At 41.6% G+C, this 17,401-nt stretch overlaps 2 protein-coding genes across 3 annotated transcripts in view; one reads left to right on the top strand and one right to left on the bottom strand.

The window, feature by feature from the left end:
- Positions 1–17,401, bottom strand: part of rmdn1 (regulator of microtubule dynamics 1) — a 38,119-nt gene that overhangs the window by 15,260 nt on the left and 5,458 nt on the right. Inside the window, exons 1-4 of one of the 2 annotated variants that reach the window (XM_059979213.1) lie at positions 13,745–13,870; positions 13,330–13,578; positions 8,186–8,303; positions 3,107–3,194 (exon numbers count right to left, since the gene is read on the bottom strand). In XM_059979213.1, coding sequence (XP_059835196.1) covers positions 3,107–3,194; positions 8,186–8,303; positions 13,330–13,536 — 413 coding nt within the window. In that variant the 5' untranslated portion in view covers positions 13,537–13,578; positions 13,745–13,870. Of the gene's footprint in view, positions 1–3,106; positions 3,195–8,185; positions 8,304–13,329; positions 13,579–13,744; positions 13,871–17,401 lie in introns of those variants that run through there. The other variant, XM_059979204.1, reaches the window with a different exon arrangement.
- The window catches only part of LOC132399125 (copine-3-like), a 48,369-nt gene continuing 44,723 nt past the window's right edge, over positions 13,756–17,401 (top strand). Inside the window, exons 1-2 of the mRNA XM_059979160.1 lie at positions 13,756–13,884; positions 17,175–17,309. The gene's annotated coding sequence lies outside the window, so the exon portion shown is untranslated. The remainder of the gene's footprint in view (positions 13,885–17,174; positions 17,310–17,401) is intronic.

Here is a 17,401-nt window from a genome sequence, read left to right as displayed (position 1 = left end):
GTGGTTGTTGGGTTCCATTAGTAAGGATGATATCTCGGAATACTTGGAAACATGGTAACATAGGCCAAAGTCGGCATGATTTCCTTAAGGGGAAATCTCGCCTGACAAATCCGTTGGAATTTTTGAGGAAATAACAAGCTGGATAGACAAAGGGAAGTCAGTGCATGTTGTTACCAGGATTTTCAGACATAAAGCCACACATGAGGCTTCTTAACAAGATAAGAGCCCTTGGTATACAGGGAAGATACCAGTACGATGAAAGAAGATTGGCTGATTGACAGGAGGCATGGAGCAGGAATATAGAAGCAGCAGGACTTAGACAAATTGGAAGAATGGGCAAAATATGGCAGATAAAATAAGAGTGTTGGAAAATGTACAATAATGTATTTTGGTAAAAGGAACAATAGTGCAGACTATTGACTAAACCGGGAGAAGGTTCAAACATCGGAGGTGCAGAGGGACTTAGGAGTCCTCATGCAAGACTCCCTAAAATCCCCATATCTCAGAAAGGTTGTGTTGAGATTGGAGAGAGTCCAGAGGAGGTCCATGAGGATGATTCCGGGAATGAAGGGGTTAAAATATGAAGCGTGTTTGGCAGCTTTGGGTCTGTACTCAGTGGGATTCAGAAGAATATTGTGGGGGGGGGGGGGGGTCTCATTGAAACCTACTAAATGTTGAAATGATTAGATAGGGTGGATGTAGAGAGGAAGCTTCCTATGGTGGGGGTATCCAGAACTAAAGGGCACAGTCTTAAAACTGAGGGGCAACCCTTTGGAACAGAGGCCAGGAGGGGTTTTTTTAAGTCAAGGAGTAGTGAGTCTGTGGAATGTCTCTTCCACAGACTGAGGTGGAGGTCAAGTCCAATGCTATATTTAAGGCAGAAGTTGACAGTTTCCTGATTGGTCAGAGCAAAGGATATGGTGAAAAGGCAGGTGTATGCGGTTGAGTGGAATCCGGGATCAGCCATGAAGGAATGGCAGGGCAGACTCGATGGGCTGAATGGCCTAATTCTGCCCCTATGTTTGATGGTTAAGGTGGAGGGGCAGAAAGTGTTGGGAAACCAAGAGTTCACTGAAGGACTTAGACAGATTGGGAGAATGGGCAAAGAAGCGGCAGATGGAATGTAGTATGTAGATGTGTATTATGGTAGAAGGAAAAAAGGTGTTAACTATGTTCTAAATGGGGAAAGAATTCAAAATCTGAAGTACAAAGGATCTTGAGCATCCTTGTACAGGATTCCATGAAGGCTAACTTGGTGGTAAGGAAGGCAAATACAATGTTAGTATTCATTCTGAGAGAACTAGAATATACTGTAAGAGCAAAGATTAATCCTGAGGCTTTATAAGTCAGATCACACTTGGAGTTTAGTGAGCAGTTTTAGGTTCCATATCTAAGAAAAGATGTGCTGGAAGTGGAGAGGGTCCAGAGGAGTTTCATGGGAATGAAACGGTTAACATCTAAGGAGAGTTCGATGGATCTAAGCTTGTACTTGCTGTAGCTTAGAAGAATGAGAGGTGAATCTCATTGAAAGTAAGTGAATATCGAAAGGCCTAGATAGAGTGGATATGGGGGGGATGTTTCCTTTAGTGGGTGAGGCACAGCTTCAGAATAGAGGGATGTACATTTAGAACAGAGATGAGGAGGAATTTCTTTACAGTCCGAGAGTGGCGAATCTGTGGAATTCATTGCCATGGGTGGCTGTGGAGGCCAAGTCATTGAGCATATTTAAAGCGGAGGTTGGTAGAACTTGATGGATCAGAGTGTCAAAGGTTACAGGGAGAAGATGCCAGTATGGAGTGAGAAGGATAATAAATCAGCCATGGTGGAATGGCATAGCAGACTCGATGTGCTGAGTGCCTAATTCTGCTATTATGTCTGATGGAATATGAGGTGCTGCTCCTCATGACAATGGCCTCATCACGATGGTAGAGGCCATGGATTGACATGTCAGAATGGAAATGGGGATTAGAATTAAAATGGTTGGCCAATGGAACTTCATGCTTTATGCAGATGGAGCCAAGGTGCTTGACAGAGCAGTCCCCAAATCTACATCAGGTTTCACCAATGTAGATGAGGCCATATCGGGAGCACTGGATACAGTAGACAACCCCAGCAGCTTCAAAGATGAAGTGTTGCCTCACCTGGAAGGACTGTTTGGGGCCCTGAATGGAGATGAGTGAGGAGGTGAATGGAGTTGTAGCACTTCTTCTGCTTGCAGGGAGGGATAAGTGCCAGGACGGAGATTAGTGGGAAGGGACGAATAGGCGAGCAAATCACCTGCGGAAGGTGGAGAGCTTGGGGGGGGGGGGGGGGGTGGTGATGGAGGGTGTAAAGATGTGTTTGGATCTAGGGTCCTGTTGAAGACGATGGAGATTGTGGAGAATGATGTGCATGGGGTAGAAGGTGAATATCCTTTGTTTTGTGTGTGTGGCTCTAGATTTCCAGCATCTACAGAATCTCTTCTGTTTATGATTTACTTGTTATTATAATTTTTCCTAATCATACACATATCACTAGAAAAGCAAATATCAATCTTGCTTATGAAATACTTAACCATTATCTACTTGCAAAATGATATTTATTGGGTACCTTGCTAACAGTCTGTGGAATACAAATATTTTCATAGCTGTGTGTTCTAACACACAATATAGAACAAAAGCATTTCAAAATCCATTCACATAATGATTTCTGTAGAAAATGCACACTCCACTATACTGATTGTTTAGAAAATGACCATAGATGAATTTCTACTCCCATCACAGAGATTCTTCATGCTTCAAAAGAATTCAATCTGCTGTATCAATCGTATCAAAATATTCCTTCCTCCAACTCACCATCACTGTGCCAAATACAATCAGCTTGATTTGCTTACAGTACTAACATTTCATTCAAGATAAACAAAATGTGTGCACATAACACACCTCTGCTCAAGTGTACAGTAAATGACTCCTATTTATACTTCAGAGTAATTATATATATTATATATATATTTTATATATATATATATATACACACATATACACACACATATCTATTAGTACTGTATTAGCATTTTGTACATACAGTAAACATGTAAAATACTGTCAATATGATCAGTGTATTATACCTGTTCTTGTGTTCGATAAGAAGGTGATAAAGCTTAGTCACCTCTCCAGTCCCATAAAGATAGTCAGCCTGGTCTATTATCTCTTCCACTGCAAATGCAAACAGAAAAGCATGTTGGAATAAGAAACTAAAATCATAAAATATTGCTGTTCATCCATTTGTAAGAATTTAAAAATACAGTATTCTTCCTGAATGACCTTTGCAGATATGAATTGTGATCCATGATTCATTGTAGATATGAATTATGGGTCAAAATGCAGTTTCCATACAGATACAATTATGAATGAAAAAGACATCAATTACAAGAAGTTATTAAATCAGGCTGCTTTCTAATATGATCAAGACAAAAATATTCAACAATTAAACTTGTCTTTTTTTAAATAGTTATGGTTACAGAACAGGACACCCAATACAGACATGATGAGCTGAGTTCTCCCCTGTATCATTCCATTAAAAAAAGGACAACCTACTAAGAAAGATATCTCCACTGCTGCTTCATACAAATTAGTCACGCACTCACACAGTGTCATTATGAACTTAAGCAGGTTCTCTGCCTGCTCTAGATCTTTTCACATCTCACTGCCAACAAGATGTCAACCAGCTCAAGTTCAGCATTCCTCACTCCTCCTCAAACCTTGCTCCCTCTAAACGCACTGCCCTCCATCCTCTCCACACCAGTCCTAACCATAACCTATCAAACCCATAAATGGGGTGCACTGTAGCGTGGTGGACTAACCTCCATCTTGCTAAGGACAAGCAGCAATTCTCAGACACCTCCTCTTACCTACCACTCGAAGAGGATCCACACCCACCTATCAGAAAATTGTCTCTGACAAAATCACTGACCTCATCAACTCTGGAGAACTCCCATCACTATCACCAAATTCATAATTCCCTTACACCACACAGTTTGCTTCTACCCAAGATCCACATACCTGAGTATGCAGGTAGGCCCACTGCCTCTGCCTGCTCTTTCATACCTTGACTCCAACTTATCCCCCATGGTTCAGTCCCTTCCTACTACATACATGATACTTCACATGCTCCCGATCTCCTCAGAAACTTTCAATTCCCTATTTCTGACTAGACATCCTTTCAGCAGTCCCTATATACTTCTATACCCCATCAAAAAGGCCTTAAAGATCTCTGCTTTTTTCCCCTTCAAGAACCAACCAATTCTCCTCCATCTGGCAGAACTGGTTCTCATCCTCAACGATTTCTCCTTTGGCTTCTCCCACATTCTCCTGACTCATGAGGTAGCCATGGGCCCAGATATGCCTGCCTTTTTGTTGGCTACATAGAGTAATCCATGTGCCAAGCCTTCCCTGGTAATGCTCCCCAATACTTCCTTCACTACATTGACAATTGAATTGGTGCTGCATCATGCACCCATGCTCAGCTCATTAATTTCGTCACCTTCACCTCCAACTTCCACCCTGGCCTTAAGTTCACTTGGTCCACTTCTGACACCACCCTCCCCTTTCTCAATCTGACTCCATCTTTTGCAACAAACTGTCTACTGATGTCTTTTATAAACCCACCAATTCCCAAGGCTATCTTGACTACATCCCACCCAGTCTCCTGTGAAAATACTACTTTTTCCAGTTCCTTCATATCCAATGACAATGGGATTTACCTTCCTCCACCATTGGTGCCTGTCCTCAACCGCATTACCTTCATTTTCCAGACATCCGTGTTCACTCCATCTTCCTGCTGCCTTAACAGGGATAGAGTTCCTCTTGTCCTCACCTCCACCCATGAGACTCCACATCCAACACATCATTCTCTGCAACTACCGCCATCTTCAAAGGGATTCTACTAGTAAACACATCTTTACTTCCTCCCTCCCCCCACCCACTTTCCCACAGGGATTGCTCCCTCTATGATTCCCATGTCCATAGGTTCCTCTGCACTAATCTCCCTCCTGGCACTTCCATGTGCTGAAGTGCTACACCTGTTCATTCATCTCCTCCCTCATCTGTGAATCTGTTGAGGTTGTCTATTGTATCTGATGCTTCCAATATGGCCTCCTCTACGTTGGTGAGACCATCGTAAATTGGAGAACCGCTTCCCAGTGGAATTTTCTGGTGTCCAACCTTCTTAATTCTTATTCCCATTCCAACATGTCAGTCCGTGATCTCCACATGTGCCATGATGAGGCCACTCTTCAGGGTGGAGGAGCAACACCTCGTATTCTGTCTGGGTAGTCTCCAACCTGACGACGTGAACATCGATTTTTCCTTCTGGTAAAAAAAATTCCCTGCCCCTCCCTTCTTCTTCTTCTTCTTCTTTTTCTTCTTCTATTTTCAATCTGGCCTCTTATTTATTCCCACCTGCCTATCACTTCCCCTGGTTACCCTCTATCTTCCCATTCTCCATGGTTTATCCTTCTCTCCCATCAGATTCCTTCTTCTCCAGTCATTTATCTTTCCCACCCACTTGGTGTCACCTTCTAGCGATCCTCCTTCCTTTCCCCCTCTTCTTTTAAAAAAATCTGGCATCGTCTTCTTTCCTCTCAAGTCATAAAGAAGGGTCTCAGCCCAAAGTATCGACTGTTCATTCAGCTCCATAGATGCGGCCTGACCTGCTGAGAGCCTCTAACATTTTGTGTTCAATGCTTTGGACCTACAGCAACTGCAAAATTTCTAATGTTGATACCTGCAGATACTCTTACTGTCAGTGACATTGATGTAAATAATGGATATCGTTACTGCTCCTGAGTATCACAGGTCTTCATATATTTTCCTGCCTTTGTTATGTATAGTTTTTCTTAAACTCTATCGTATTTATTTACCTGCAAGAAAGTGAATCACAAGGTAGTATATGGCTATGATGGCAGATTGAGGATGACAGTCAATTTCATCAATGGTTTAATTCTTTTACATAGAAACATAGAAAATAGGTGCAGGAGTAGGCCATTCGGCCCTTCAAGCCTGCACTGCCATTCAGTATGATCATGGCTGATCATCCAACTCAGAACCCTGTACCTGCTTTCTCTCCATACCCCCTGATCCCTTTAGCCACAAGGGCCATATCTAACTTCCTCTTAAATATAGCCAATGAACCGGCCTCAACTGTTTCCTGTGGCAGAGAATTCCACAGATTCACCACTCTCCGTGTGAAGAAGTTTTTCCTCATCTTGGTCCTAAAAGGCTTCCCCTTTATCCTTAAACTGTGACCCCTCCTTCTGGACTTCCCCAACATCAGAAACAATCTTCCTGCATCTAGCCTGTCCAATCCCTTTAGAATTTTATACGTTTCAATAAGATCCCCCCTCAATCTTCTAAATTCCAGTGAGTATAAGCCTAGTCAATCCAGTCTTTCTTCATATCAAAGTCCTGCCATCCCAGGAATCGATCTGGTGAACCTTCTTTGTACTCCCTCTATGGCAAGAATGTCTTTCCTCAGATTAGGGGACCAAAACTGCACACAATATTCTAGGTGAGGTCTCACCAAGGCCTTGTACAACTGCAGTAGAACCTCCCTGCTCCTGAACTCAAATCCTTTTGCTATGAATGCCAACATACCATTTGCCTTTTTCACTGCCTGCTGTACCTGCATGCCTACCTTCAATGACTGGTGTACAATGACTCCCAGGTCTCGTTGCACCTCCCCTTTTCCTAATCGGCCACCGTTCAGATAATAATCTGTTTTCCTGTTCTTGCAACCAAAGTGGATATTTATCCACTTAAATTGCATCTGCCATGAATTTGCCCACTCACCTAACCTATCCAAGTCACACTGCATCCTCTTAGCATCCTCCTCACAGCTAACACCGCCACCCAGCTTCCTGTCATCTGCAAACTTGGAGATGCTACATTTAATTCCCTCATCTAAATCATTAATATATATTGTAAACAACTGGGGTCCCAGCACTAAGCCTTGCGGTACCCCACTAGTCACTGCCTGAAAAGGTCTGAAAAGGTCCTGTTTACTCCCACTCTTTGCTTCCTGTCTGCCAACCAATTCTCTATCCACATCAATACCATACCCCCAATACTGTGTGTTTTAAGTTTGCACACTAATCTCCTGTGTGGGACCTTAAAACCTTTTGGAAATCTAAATATACCACATCCACTGGCTCTCCCCTATCTACTCTACAGTTACATTTTCAAAAAATTCTATAAGATTTGTCAGACATGATTTTCCTTTCACAAATCCATGCTGACTTTGTCCAACGATTTCACCTCTTTCCAAATGTGCTGTTATCACATCTTTGATAACCGACTCTAGCATTTTCCGCACCACCGATGTCAGACTCACGGGTCTATAATTCCCCGGTTTTTCTCTCCCTCCTTTTTTAAAAAGTGGGGTTACATTAGTCACCCTCCAATCCTCAGGAACTAATCCAGAATCTAAGGAGTTTTGAAAAATTATCACTAATGTATCCACCATTTCTTGGGCTACTTCCTTAAGCACTCTGGGTTGCAGACCATCTGGCCCTGGGGATTTATCTGCCTTTAATCCCTTCAATTTACCTAACACCACTTCCCTACTAAAATGTATTTCCCTCAGTTCCTCCATCTCACTAGACCCTCGGTCCCCTACTATTTCCGGAAGATTATTTATGTCCTCCTTAGTGAAAACAGAACCAAAGTAGTTATTCAACTGGTCTGCCATGTCCTTGTTCCCTATGATCAATTCACCTGTTTCTGACTGTAAAGGACCTACATTTGTTTTGACCAATCTTTTTCTTTTCACATATCTATAAAAGCTTTTGACACTTAAAAGTTATGACACTTGTGGGCTGCCCCCAGTTGCTTGTTAGTAAAATGATATAATTAATTATGTTTCGATATACACATGATGAATGAATCTTTATTTTTAAAAAACACCAGTCTGATGGTCTGATGTTTTCATGATAAGCATTACTAGGTGAATTTTTATTCTAAATTATCAACTGAATCCAGAACCGCTTATGCTCCGGATCATACACCCATGTCTCCAATTTACTAACCCAGTAATAATCATGATATCGTACCACCATACCTACTATACCCGTAAAATTCTTCAACTTGTAAATCAACAGACACTCTGCAAAAAACATTATAATGCAAACCTTCAGATAAGGTAGGTTTACCTGTTTGATTAGCATAAACTAATAATGCTCGTGGAATATTTTTGTATGTCTTATAACCTAGGAAGGCCAGTAACATCAGAGTGAATCCTCTTCCTAAATTTAAGGCACCTTCCTGAACCTAGGCAGAAGAGAAAATGTGATAGCTATAAAAAGAAAACCCCAAATTCATAATAATATTTTGAAGTGTTATTTTCAGAATCAGGTTTATATCACTGACATGTCATGAAATTTGTTTTGTGGCAGCAGTACCGAGCCAGACATAAAAATTATGACAAGTTACGACAAATAAATAGTACAAGAAATAATGAGGTTCTCTACTTGTGTGCCAATAGGACACTTGGTTAACAGAACAAGTTTATATGCTATTGCTGTTAAAGTATTCTTTCTCATGTTTATTGAGTGCATCATAAAAACATAGATAAATTTGTTTATCTGGATAAAAACACTGCGCTAAGCCACACAAACAGTGTGGAAAAGTAAATAACAGGAAAAGTAAGATGCTTTAGCCAAAACTTCCATTCGGTATGATCCTGATCAAGGCTGACCTGCTCCAGAACTCAAACTCCTCTTTTGTACAAGTTGCCCATAATCCTTAATTCCATAATCCTTAATTCCCCAATCTTTCAAGATTTAATTTTTTCTCTCCTCTTTCAATACCTGCAGTGATTTAGTCTCCACAATCCAGGAAAATTATAGAGAATTGCTTCTCTCTGCAAGACTAGATTCATTACCCTCTGTGTAGTACTTGCTCTCAGTGCTTTGCCAATTGTGAAAATATTTGGTCTGAACTGCCAGAGGAAACCAAATATAAAGCGTTAAGGGTAAATGAAGAATTGATCAGCTAGTCAAGTTGACTGTAAACATTAATTTACTTGATACTTTTCTCTCCCCTTTTGAATTCATTTCATTTACATCATTGATTCTGAGTTCTCTGCTCCACTATTCTTAAATCCCAATTGTTATCACCTTCCAAATCAGGAATTAAAATTGAAATGCTATTCTGAGTAGAAGCAAGTGATCTAAACTTTGCTGCACTGTACCAAGTTAAAGACAGCATTGATAGACAATGATAGTTACAAGTGAAAACAGGAGATTCTGTCGTCACAGAAGAGATGCCACAATGGTGTTGCCTCCTTGCTGCCAGGGTCAAGAATGTCTCTAAGTAACTGCAGAAGCTCTTGAAGGGACTGACAAACATTCAAAGGTCATTGTACACATTGCTACAAATAATATAGGCAAAACAAGAGAGAAGAATGAGTATAGGGAGTTAGACAAGAATTTAAACACAAGATCTCAAGGATAATGATCTTCATACTACTCTCAGCACCATAGAGACATTCTATATGACACAGGAGCAGAATTGGGCCATTTGACCCATCAAGTCTTCTCTGACATTTCATCATGGCTGATCCATTTTCCCCCTCAACCCCATTCTCTACCCTACAACTTTTCACACCCTCACTAATCAGAACCTAACAACCCCTGCCTTAAATATACCCAATGACCTAACCTCCACAGCCACCAGTGGCAACAAATTCCACAGGTTCACCACCCCCCCCCCCCCAGGTGAAAGAAATTCCTCCTCATCTCAGTATTAAACCATCATCCCTCTTATCTGAGGTTCTGCCCTCTAGTCCTAGACTCCCCCAGTATAGAAAACATCCTTCTGGTAAACAGGTTTCAATGAGATCCCCGCTCACTCTTTTCAATTCCAGCTAGTGCAGGCCCAGAGCCATCAAATACTTCTCATACAATAACCCTTTCATGCCGGAAATCATTATCATGAACCTTTTCTGAACCTTCTCCAATGTCAACACATCCTTTGTTAGATAAGGGGTCCAAAACTCCAGGTGAGTTTCCCAGTGCCTGACAAAGCCTCAGCATTACAGTTTTGCTTTTATAATCGAGTCCTCTCAAAGTGAATGTTAACATTGCATTTGCCTTCCTAACCACTGACTCAACCTGCAAGTTAACCTTTAAGAAATCCTGCACGAGGACTCCCAAGCACCCTTACACCTTGAATTTTTGAATTTTCTCCTGTTTAGAAAATAGCCTACACTTTTATTCTTTCTATCAAAGTGCATACACATACACTTACCAATACCATTCCATCTGTCACTTCATTGCCCATTCTCCTAATCTGTCTTAAGTCCTTCTGCAGCCCCTCTGTTACCTCAACACTACCTGCCCCTCCATCTACCTTTGTAACGTCCTCAAACTTGGCCACAATGACTTCAATTCTGCCATCCAATTTCACATTTTCTGTAAAAAGAATTGGTCTCAACACCAGCCCCTGCGGAGCACCACTAGTCACCGGCAGCCAGCCAGAAAAGGTTCCCTTTATTCCCTCTTTTTGTCTCCTGACAATCAATCAATCCTCTATCCATGCTGGTATTTTTTCTGCAAAACCATAGGCCCTTAACTTGTTAACCAGCCTTATGTGCGGCACCTGGTCAAAGGCCTTCTGAAAATCCAAGTACAGAACATGCACCGAGTCTGCTTTTGATTCCTCAAAGAATTCCAACAGATTTGTCAGGCAAGATTTTCCCTTAATGAAACCATGCTAACTTCAGCCCATTTTATTATGTGCCTCCAAATACCCCGAAACAACATCGTTACCAAAAGACTCCAACATCCTCCTAACCACTAAGGTCAGGCTAACTGGCCTCTAATTTTATTTCTTCTGCCTTCCTCCCTTCTTGCAGAGTGTAGTGACATTTGCAATTTTGCAGTCCTCTGGAATCATTCCAAAATCTACTGATTCTTGAAAGATCATTACTAATGCCTCCACAATCTCTTCAGCTACTTCTTTCAGAACCTTGGGGCACAGTCCACCCAGTCCCAGTGACTTATCTACCTTCAGACCTTTCAGCTTCCCAAGCACCTTCTGCCTAGTAATAGCAACCTCACTCACTCCTATCCCCGACACTCTTGATATCCAACATACTGTTAGTGTCTTCTATAGACACTGATGCAAAATATTTATTCAGTTCATCCTCCATTTCCTTGTCCTCCCATTTCGCTCCTGCATCATTTTCCAGCAGTCCAATATCTACTCTTGCCTCTTTTTACTCTTTATACAGTATATCTGAAAAAACTTAACAGTATCCTCTGATATTATTGGCTAGCTTACCTTCATATTTCACCTTTTCCCTCCTTATGGCTTTTTTTTAAGTTGTCTTCTGTTGGTTTTCCAATCCTCTAACCTCTCAATTTTGCTCTATTACAAACCCTCTCTTATGGTTTTATGTTGGCTTTGACTTCCCTTGTCAACCATAGTTGTGTCATTGTCCTCTTCTTCACATGTGTACAGAATGCGTTGGATATTTCTTAATCCTGCTTGCCAAGGCTTTCTCATGCAAGGGAGCTCTCCTTCCTGGCTACCTTGTAGTCTCCAAAGCCCTGTCTGATCCTTCCAAAACCCAAGTATGATTCCTTCTTCCTCTTGATTACATGCTCCACATCTCTTGTCAACTATGGTTCCTTCACCTTACCATGCTTTGTCTGTCTCAATGGGCCAAACCTATCCAGAACCCCACGCAGGTGCTCCCTAAACAACCTCCAAATTTCCCAGCTGCATCACAGCTGGTATGGAAGCTCCAAGAAACAGCACCTTAAGTGACTGCTCAGGGTTGTAAACTCAGTCAATTCCATCACTGGCACAGCCCTTGCCAAAACCAAGGACAGCTTCAAGCGGTGGTGCCTCAAGGTGCCATCCATCATTAAAGACCCTCACCATATCGGGGGAGGTGGTACAGGAGCCCGAATACCCACACTCAACATTTAAGCAGCTTCTCCTCCTCTGCCAATAGATTTCTGAACTGTTAACCTCATCATTCATTTTTTGCTCTGTTTATTTATTTTGTAAATATTTTTACAGTGGGGACGGATACAATTAGGTCTTTTAAGAGACTCATAGATAGGTACATGGAGCTTAGAAAAATAAAGGGGTATGCAGTAGGGTAATTTTAGGCAGCTACTAGAGTAGGTTACATGGTTGGCACAACATTGTGGGCCGAAGGACATGTAATGTGCTATAGATTTCTACGTTCTATGTAACTGATAGTAATTCTTTAATGTCTTGCACCTTAGTGCTGCTGCAAAAACAAACTTCACACAGAATGTCAGCGATAATAAACCTGATTCTGAATTCCGACACTGAGATGTCAAAAATGCAGTTACACAGGACGTGTAATCAATTAAGACTGCAAATAAGCAGAAACAGAATTTTAATTAGTGAAATAAAAACTTTATGTTGTGAGTCTTTCTGTTTCAAAACAAACATGGAAAGTGCATCCCAAGAACTGACAGTGAAAAATTTAGGTCATATCCAAAATTGTCACCTCAAACATCATTTAATCAGCAACCATTCACTTGCAGTGCTAGTCCAGTCAACCAGATTTCCCCCTCTACTCCAAATGAATTATAAATTAATATTCTTTTTTAGAATTATAAAATGTTCATAGTGGTTATAGCAACCTCTTTACATTTTCTAAGAGTTAAAACTCATATCTTGATGAACCTGGAAGTAAAGATTTTATTTCACACTATTTATATTAATATTTTAATTATCATCTTACAGCAGAGGGTAAAGTATTTTTGGCAGAAGTCAGATGCTGAAAGTGCAAGAACCACATAATATAAAGCAATCCAAAGGAAATTCTTCAGACTAATTACAGGGGAGAAAGTTGCCCTACTGAGTTCAGTTCAGGGTTTAAATGTGAAGTTCAAATATTTGCACTAAGTCAGAGACGTGGATAAGGGGACAATAGCTATAAAAGGCCCAGTCATTTAAAACTGAAGTGCATGGTAATTTTTCTCTCGAATTCTCTACCCCAGAGCGTGGATCATTAGATACAGTTAAAGTGATGCCGTTACGGGCCAGATCAGATATAGTTATGGTGGAAGCAGATAAATATTTGAAAGACCAAGGAATTGAGGGTTACGGACAAGTGGCACAGGCCATGCTGATACTGACCGGAGGTGGAGGTTTGAGGGGCCGGGAGACCCGTTTCTGCTCCTATCGTACAGCAGAGGTTGTGGCACAAGCCTCAGCCTTAGCAACCGTGAGGCCACTGACCAGAGATCTGGCCCGCTCCTCCTCCTTTGGAAATCAGCGGGAACTCTCCCGATCAGGCACTTACCTTAGCTTTTAACTTGGACCCAGTGAAGCCAAGAAAACCTACTCTCCAATTGCATCTTCGGCTGCTCCCTGCGGCTTTGAACATGGAGCGAGTGACACCCAGCCAGCCTACCGCCGCCATCCTCTCCTCTCCGCCCCGCTCCCGCAACGCCGCCGACCGCCCGGCCGGCCACCCTCGCTTTCGTCGCTTCCGAGGATACAGAGACATCTCCCGGCCGAAGCACACACCGTCCAGAACTGAAACATCCGGCTGTAAGGAACCAGAACAGACTCAACTACAATATCAAGCAGAGAGAGCCTAGCGATCTGTGAGGGTCCATACTGTTACTATATTTCATTATCGCATAAAATCCATTAATTCCATGCCCCGAGTTTTCTACCAACCCACCTAGAAGTTATTTAAAGCAGCCAATTACCCAGAATATTGTTGGGACGTGTTAGGCAACCAAACGGGTTCAGAGAAGCCACAGTGTCACAGGGAAATTCCACACAGAATTGCTCCAGAGGGCCTGTGGAGCAGCTGCCCTGTCTGCCGACGGAGCCCCGGCGTCTGGCTGTGAGTATCCAGCGCGGAGTGAACCCAGTGTTCTGGCTGGGAGCATCCAGAAGAAAACATTTGCCACGTTACTGAACTTTACTTACAACTGATAAGCCTGAGTAATGGTTCATTCTACAACAGCAACCAAGAGCATTTAATCAAGACTAAAATCACCCAGACACCAAAATGTGTACGACATAAAGCACCTAAAAATTGGAGTTTAAACATCATCAACTGATCCGCCTTCAAAAACATAGAAAGACAAAGAGGACCTGTGGATACTGCCAGCACCAGCAGTTACCCAGTGATTCCTTTGAACTAATGCAGTGCGATGCCGCTTAGCACAGATGTAACAGTATAGGTATTCATTATGCATTGCCAAATTGGCTATAATAAAGATATATTTGTTCAAAAAAATACATAGATTCGTTTTGTAATAACCAAAGGGCACAGGAGCTGAAGTAGGCCATTCAGCCCATCGTCACCGCCACCATTCCATCATGGCTGATTTATTATTTCTCTCAAAATCATTCTAATGTCTTCTCCCTGTAACCTCTGACACTTACTAATCAAGAACCTATCAACTTTCACTTTAAATATTTCCAATGACTTGGCCTCCACGGCCATCTGTGCCAATAAATTCCACCGATTCACCACACTGAAGAAATTCCTCCTCACCTCTGTTCTAAAGGGATGTTCTTCTATTCTGAGGCTGTGGCATCCAGTCCCAGACTCACTCCCACACCACAGGAAATATATTCTCCATGTCCACTCTACCTAGGCCTTTCAATATTCAGTAGATTGCATGAGATTCCCCCTCATTCTTCTAAACTCCAGCGAGTACAGGTCCAGAGCCATGAATTGCAACACATGCATTAACCCTTTCAATCCTGGATCATTCTCTGGACTCTCTCTAAAACCAGCACATCCTTTCTTAGATAAGGGTGCCAAAACTGCTAACAATACATTGTGTGGTCTGACCAATTGCTTATAAAGCCTCAATGCCTTAAAAATGCATCAAAGTATCATATGAAAAATTGTTGTATTTAAAGTTGTAAATGAAACCATGAACTCCCAAATCACAATCAGTCTCAACTGAGAGTTGTGTGAGGGAATTACTGCTTATCAGTTGTAAGTAAAGTTCAATAGCATGGAAGATAATCTACACTGTATTTAAATAATTACCACATGAACTTTAATGCATGAGAACAGAATTTAGTAAGAAAAGTAATTGAATTATCATTCACACAGTAGATGTCATATAAAGTGGCAATAAGGAAAGCAAAATGGCTATGCCTGCCTTTTAATTGGTTATGTCCATGTTCTTAGCCTTCACTGATAATGCCCCCCAACTCTTTCTGTGCTACTTTGATGACTGCATTGGTGCTGCTTCATGCGCCCGTGCTGAGTTCTCAATTTCATCAACTTCCACCTTCTTCAAAGAATGCTGTTTCCCTTCCTCCACCATTGATGTTCCCCTCACTTGCATCTCCTCCATTTTCCAAACATTCACAATTATCCCATCTTCCTGCCACCTTAATAGAGATGAGTTCCTCTTGGCATCATCTACCAACATATGAGCCTCCACATCCATCAGATCAGTCTCCACATCTTCCACCATCTTCAACAGGATTCTACCTCCAAACACATCTTTACCTAACCCTTCCACCCCCCCCCCCCACCATTCTCCACTTTCCACTGGGATTAGTTCGTCTGTGATTCCCTTGCTCATTCATCCCTCCCCACTAATCTCCCTCCTTGCTTACATCTCTGCAAGTGACAGGTGTACTATATTTTCCCATTTACCTCATGCCTTACTTCCATTCAGGGCCCCAAACAGTCCTTCCAGGTGAGCCAAAACTTCACTTGCAGATTGGTTGGGTCGTCTATTATGTCCGATGCTCCCTATGTGGCCTCCTCTACACTGCTGAGACCCAATGTCTCCTGGGGAACTACTTTGTTGAGCATCTCCACTCCATCCACCAAAAGCAGAATTTCCATTTTAATTCCTATTCAAGCACATCAGTCCATGGCCTCCTCTTTTGCCACAACGAAGCCACTCTCAGGGTAGAGGTGCACCACCTTATATTCTGTCGAGGTAGCCTCAACCTGATGGCACAAACATCGAATTTCCCTTCTGCTAAATTCCTTTGTCTAGCCTGCTTGTTATTTCCTCAAAGAATAACAACAGATTCGGTAAACAAGATTTTCCCTTAGGAAAACCATACTGACTTTGGCCTATTTTCATGTGCTTCCAAATACTCTGAGACCTCATTCTTAACAATCAACTCCAACATCTTTTCAACCACTGATGTCAGACTAACTGGCTTGTAATTTCCTTTCTTCTACCTTTCACACTTTTTGAACAGTGGAATGACATTTGCAATTTTCCAGTCCTCCAGAACCATACCAGAATCTAATGGTTCTTGCAAGATCTTTACTAATCCTTACATAATCTCTTCATCCACCTGCTGAGCATCATACAAGCACACCAAATACACCCTTTCACATGTGTATCACCTCAACCCACACAATACTATGAGCTTCAAAATCTTCCAGCGTTCCATCGTAAGAAAAAAGGAAAGAAACAGCATAAGAAAAAAAAAGACAAAAAACATTAGGAAGAATTTGTAGTCTGAATATTGTTTAACCCTCCCTGTAAAGCATCATTAATAACTTCTAGAGTTAACTCTTATCTCCAGATGATTTTCTGCACCTTTCAATATAATTAATATATATTTTTCCTGTCCTACTTTTAAGTTGTACTGTACAATTTACCATATCTGCCATGAAAGTAACAAATTCTTTGTTATAAAATTATGCACTTTACATTCTGACTTTAACTGTATTCTGGCTATTTATAGGTTAATTGATAGAGTCTTCTGTGTTTTCTGAAGAGCCTCTGCATATGATATACTGATTTCTATCTGAACACGGTGCACTTCCACATTCCTTTTCTACACAGGATACCCTGCATAAGCAGAGCTACATTCTCCTCCACAATTGCTACATGCCTTCTCCACGATTACCATAATCTTATTTTCCAGCACATCACTTTTTAATCCCTGCACACAGCTGCTACATTACCAAACTTTTGGCACTGAAAATATCTGACATGGACTCAAACAATACAACTCAGACTTCAATTAACCTTATCAGGCAATGTTTCTTCTATCAAATTTAATCAACTCCAATAAGCTATTTGTTCTTCCTCCGCCATAAAACCCTCACATACATCCTGCTATGAAAAGGTATCAGGCGAGGTATAAGAGGGTGCACCTTTATGCCTTCTACCTTCACCTTTCCAGTGAACGCAAGCATCTCACTCCTGGAGCACAAGCCTGTGATCATCATTAGGAAACGAAGTGGAGTGTGCAGTTACAGGTTCCGTTTAGAAATTCTGAGGCTACTAACCAGCCTGCATTCCAATCTTGCAACAACAGGTACAATTAAATTGCAATGACATATATTACATCGTTATATTATGGATTTAATTCAAGGGTGAGGAGTAAATGTTAGGCAGCACTGAATAACA

Source organism: Hypanus sabinus, chromosome 1, assembly GCF_030144855.1.
Source record: "Hypanus sabinus isolate sHypSab1 chromosome 1, sHypSab1.hap1, whole genome shotgun sequence".
NCBI classification, from domain to species: domain Eukaryota; kingdom Metazoa; phylum Chordata; class Chondrichthyes; order Myliobatiformes; family Dasyatidae; genus Hypanus; species Hypanus sabinus.
The sequence above is the reverse complement of the archived record's forward strand: the minus strand, read 5'-3'. Positions and strand labels throughout refer to the sequence as shown.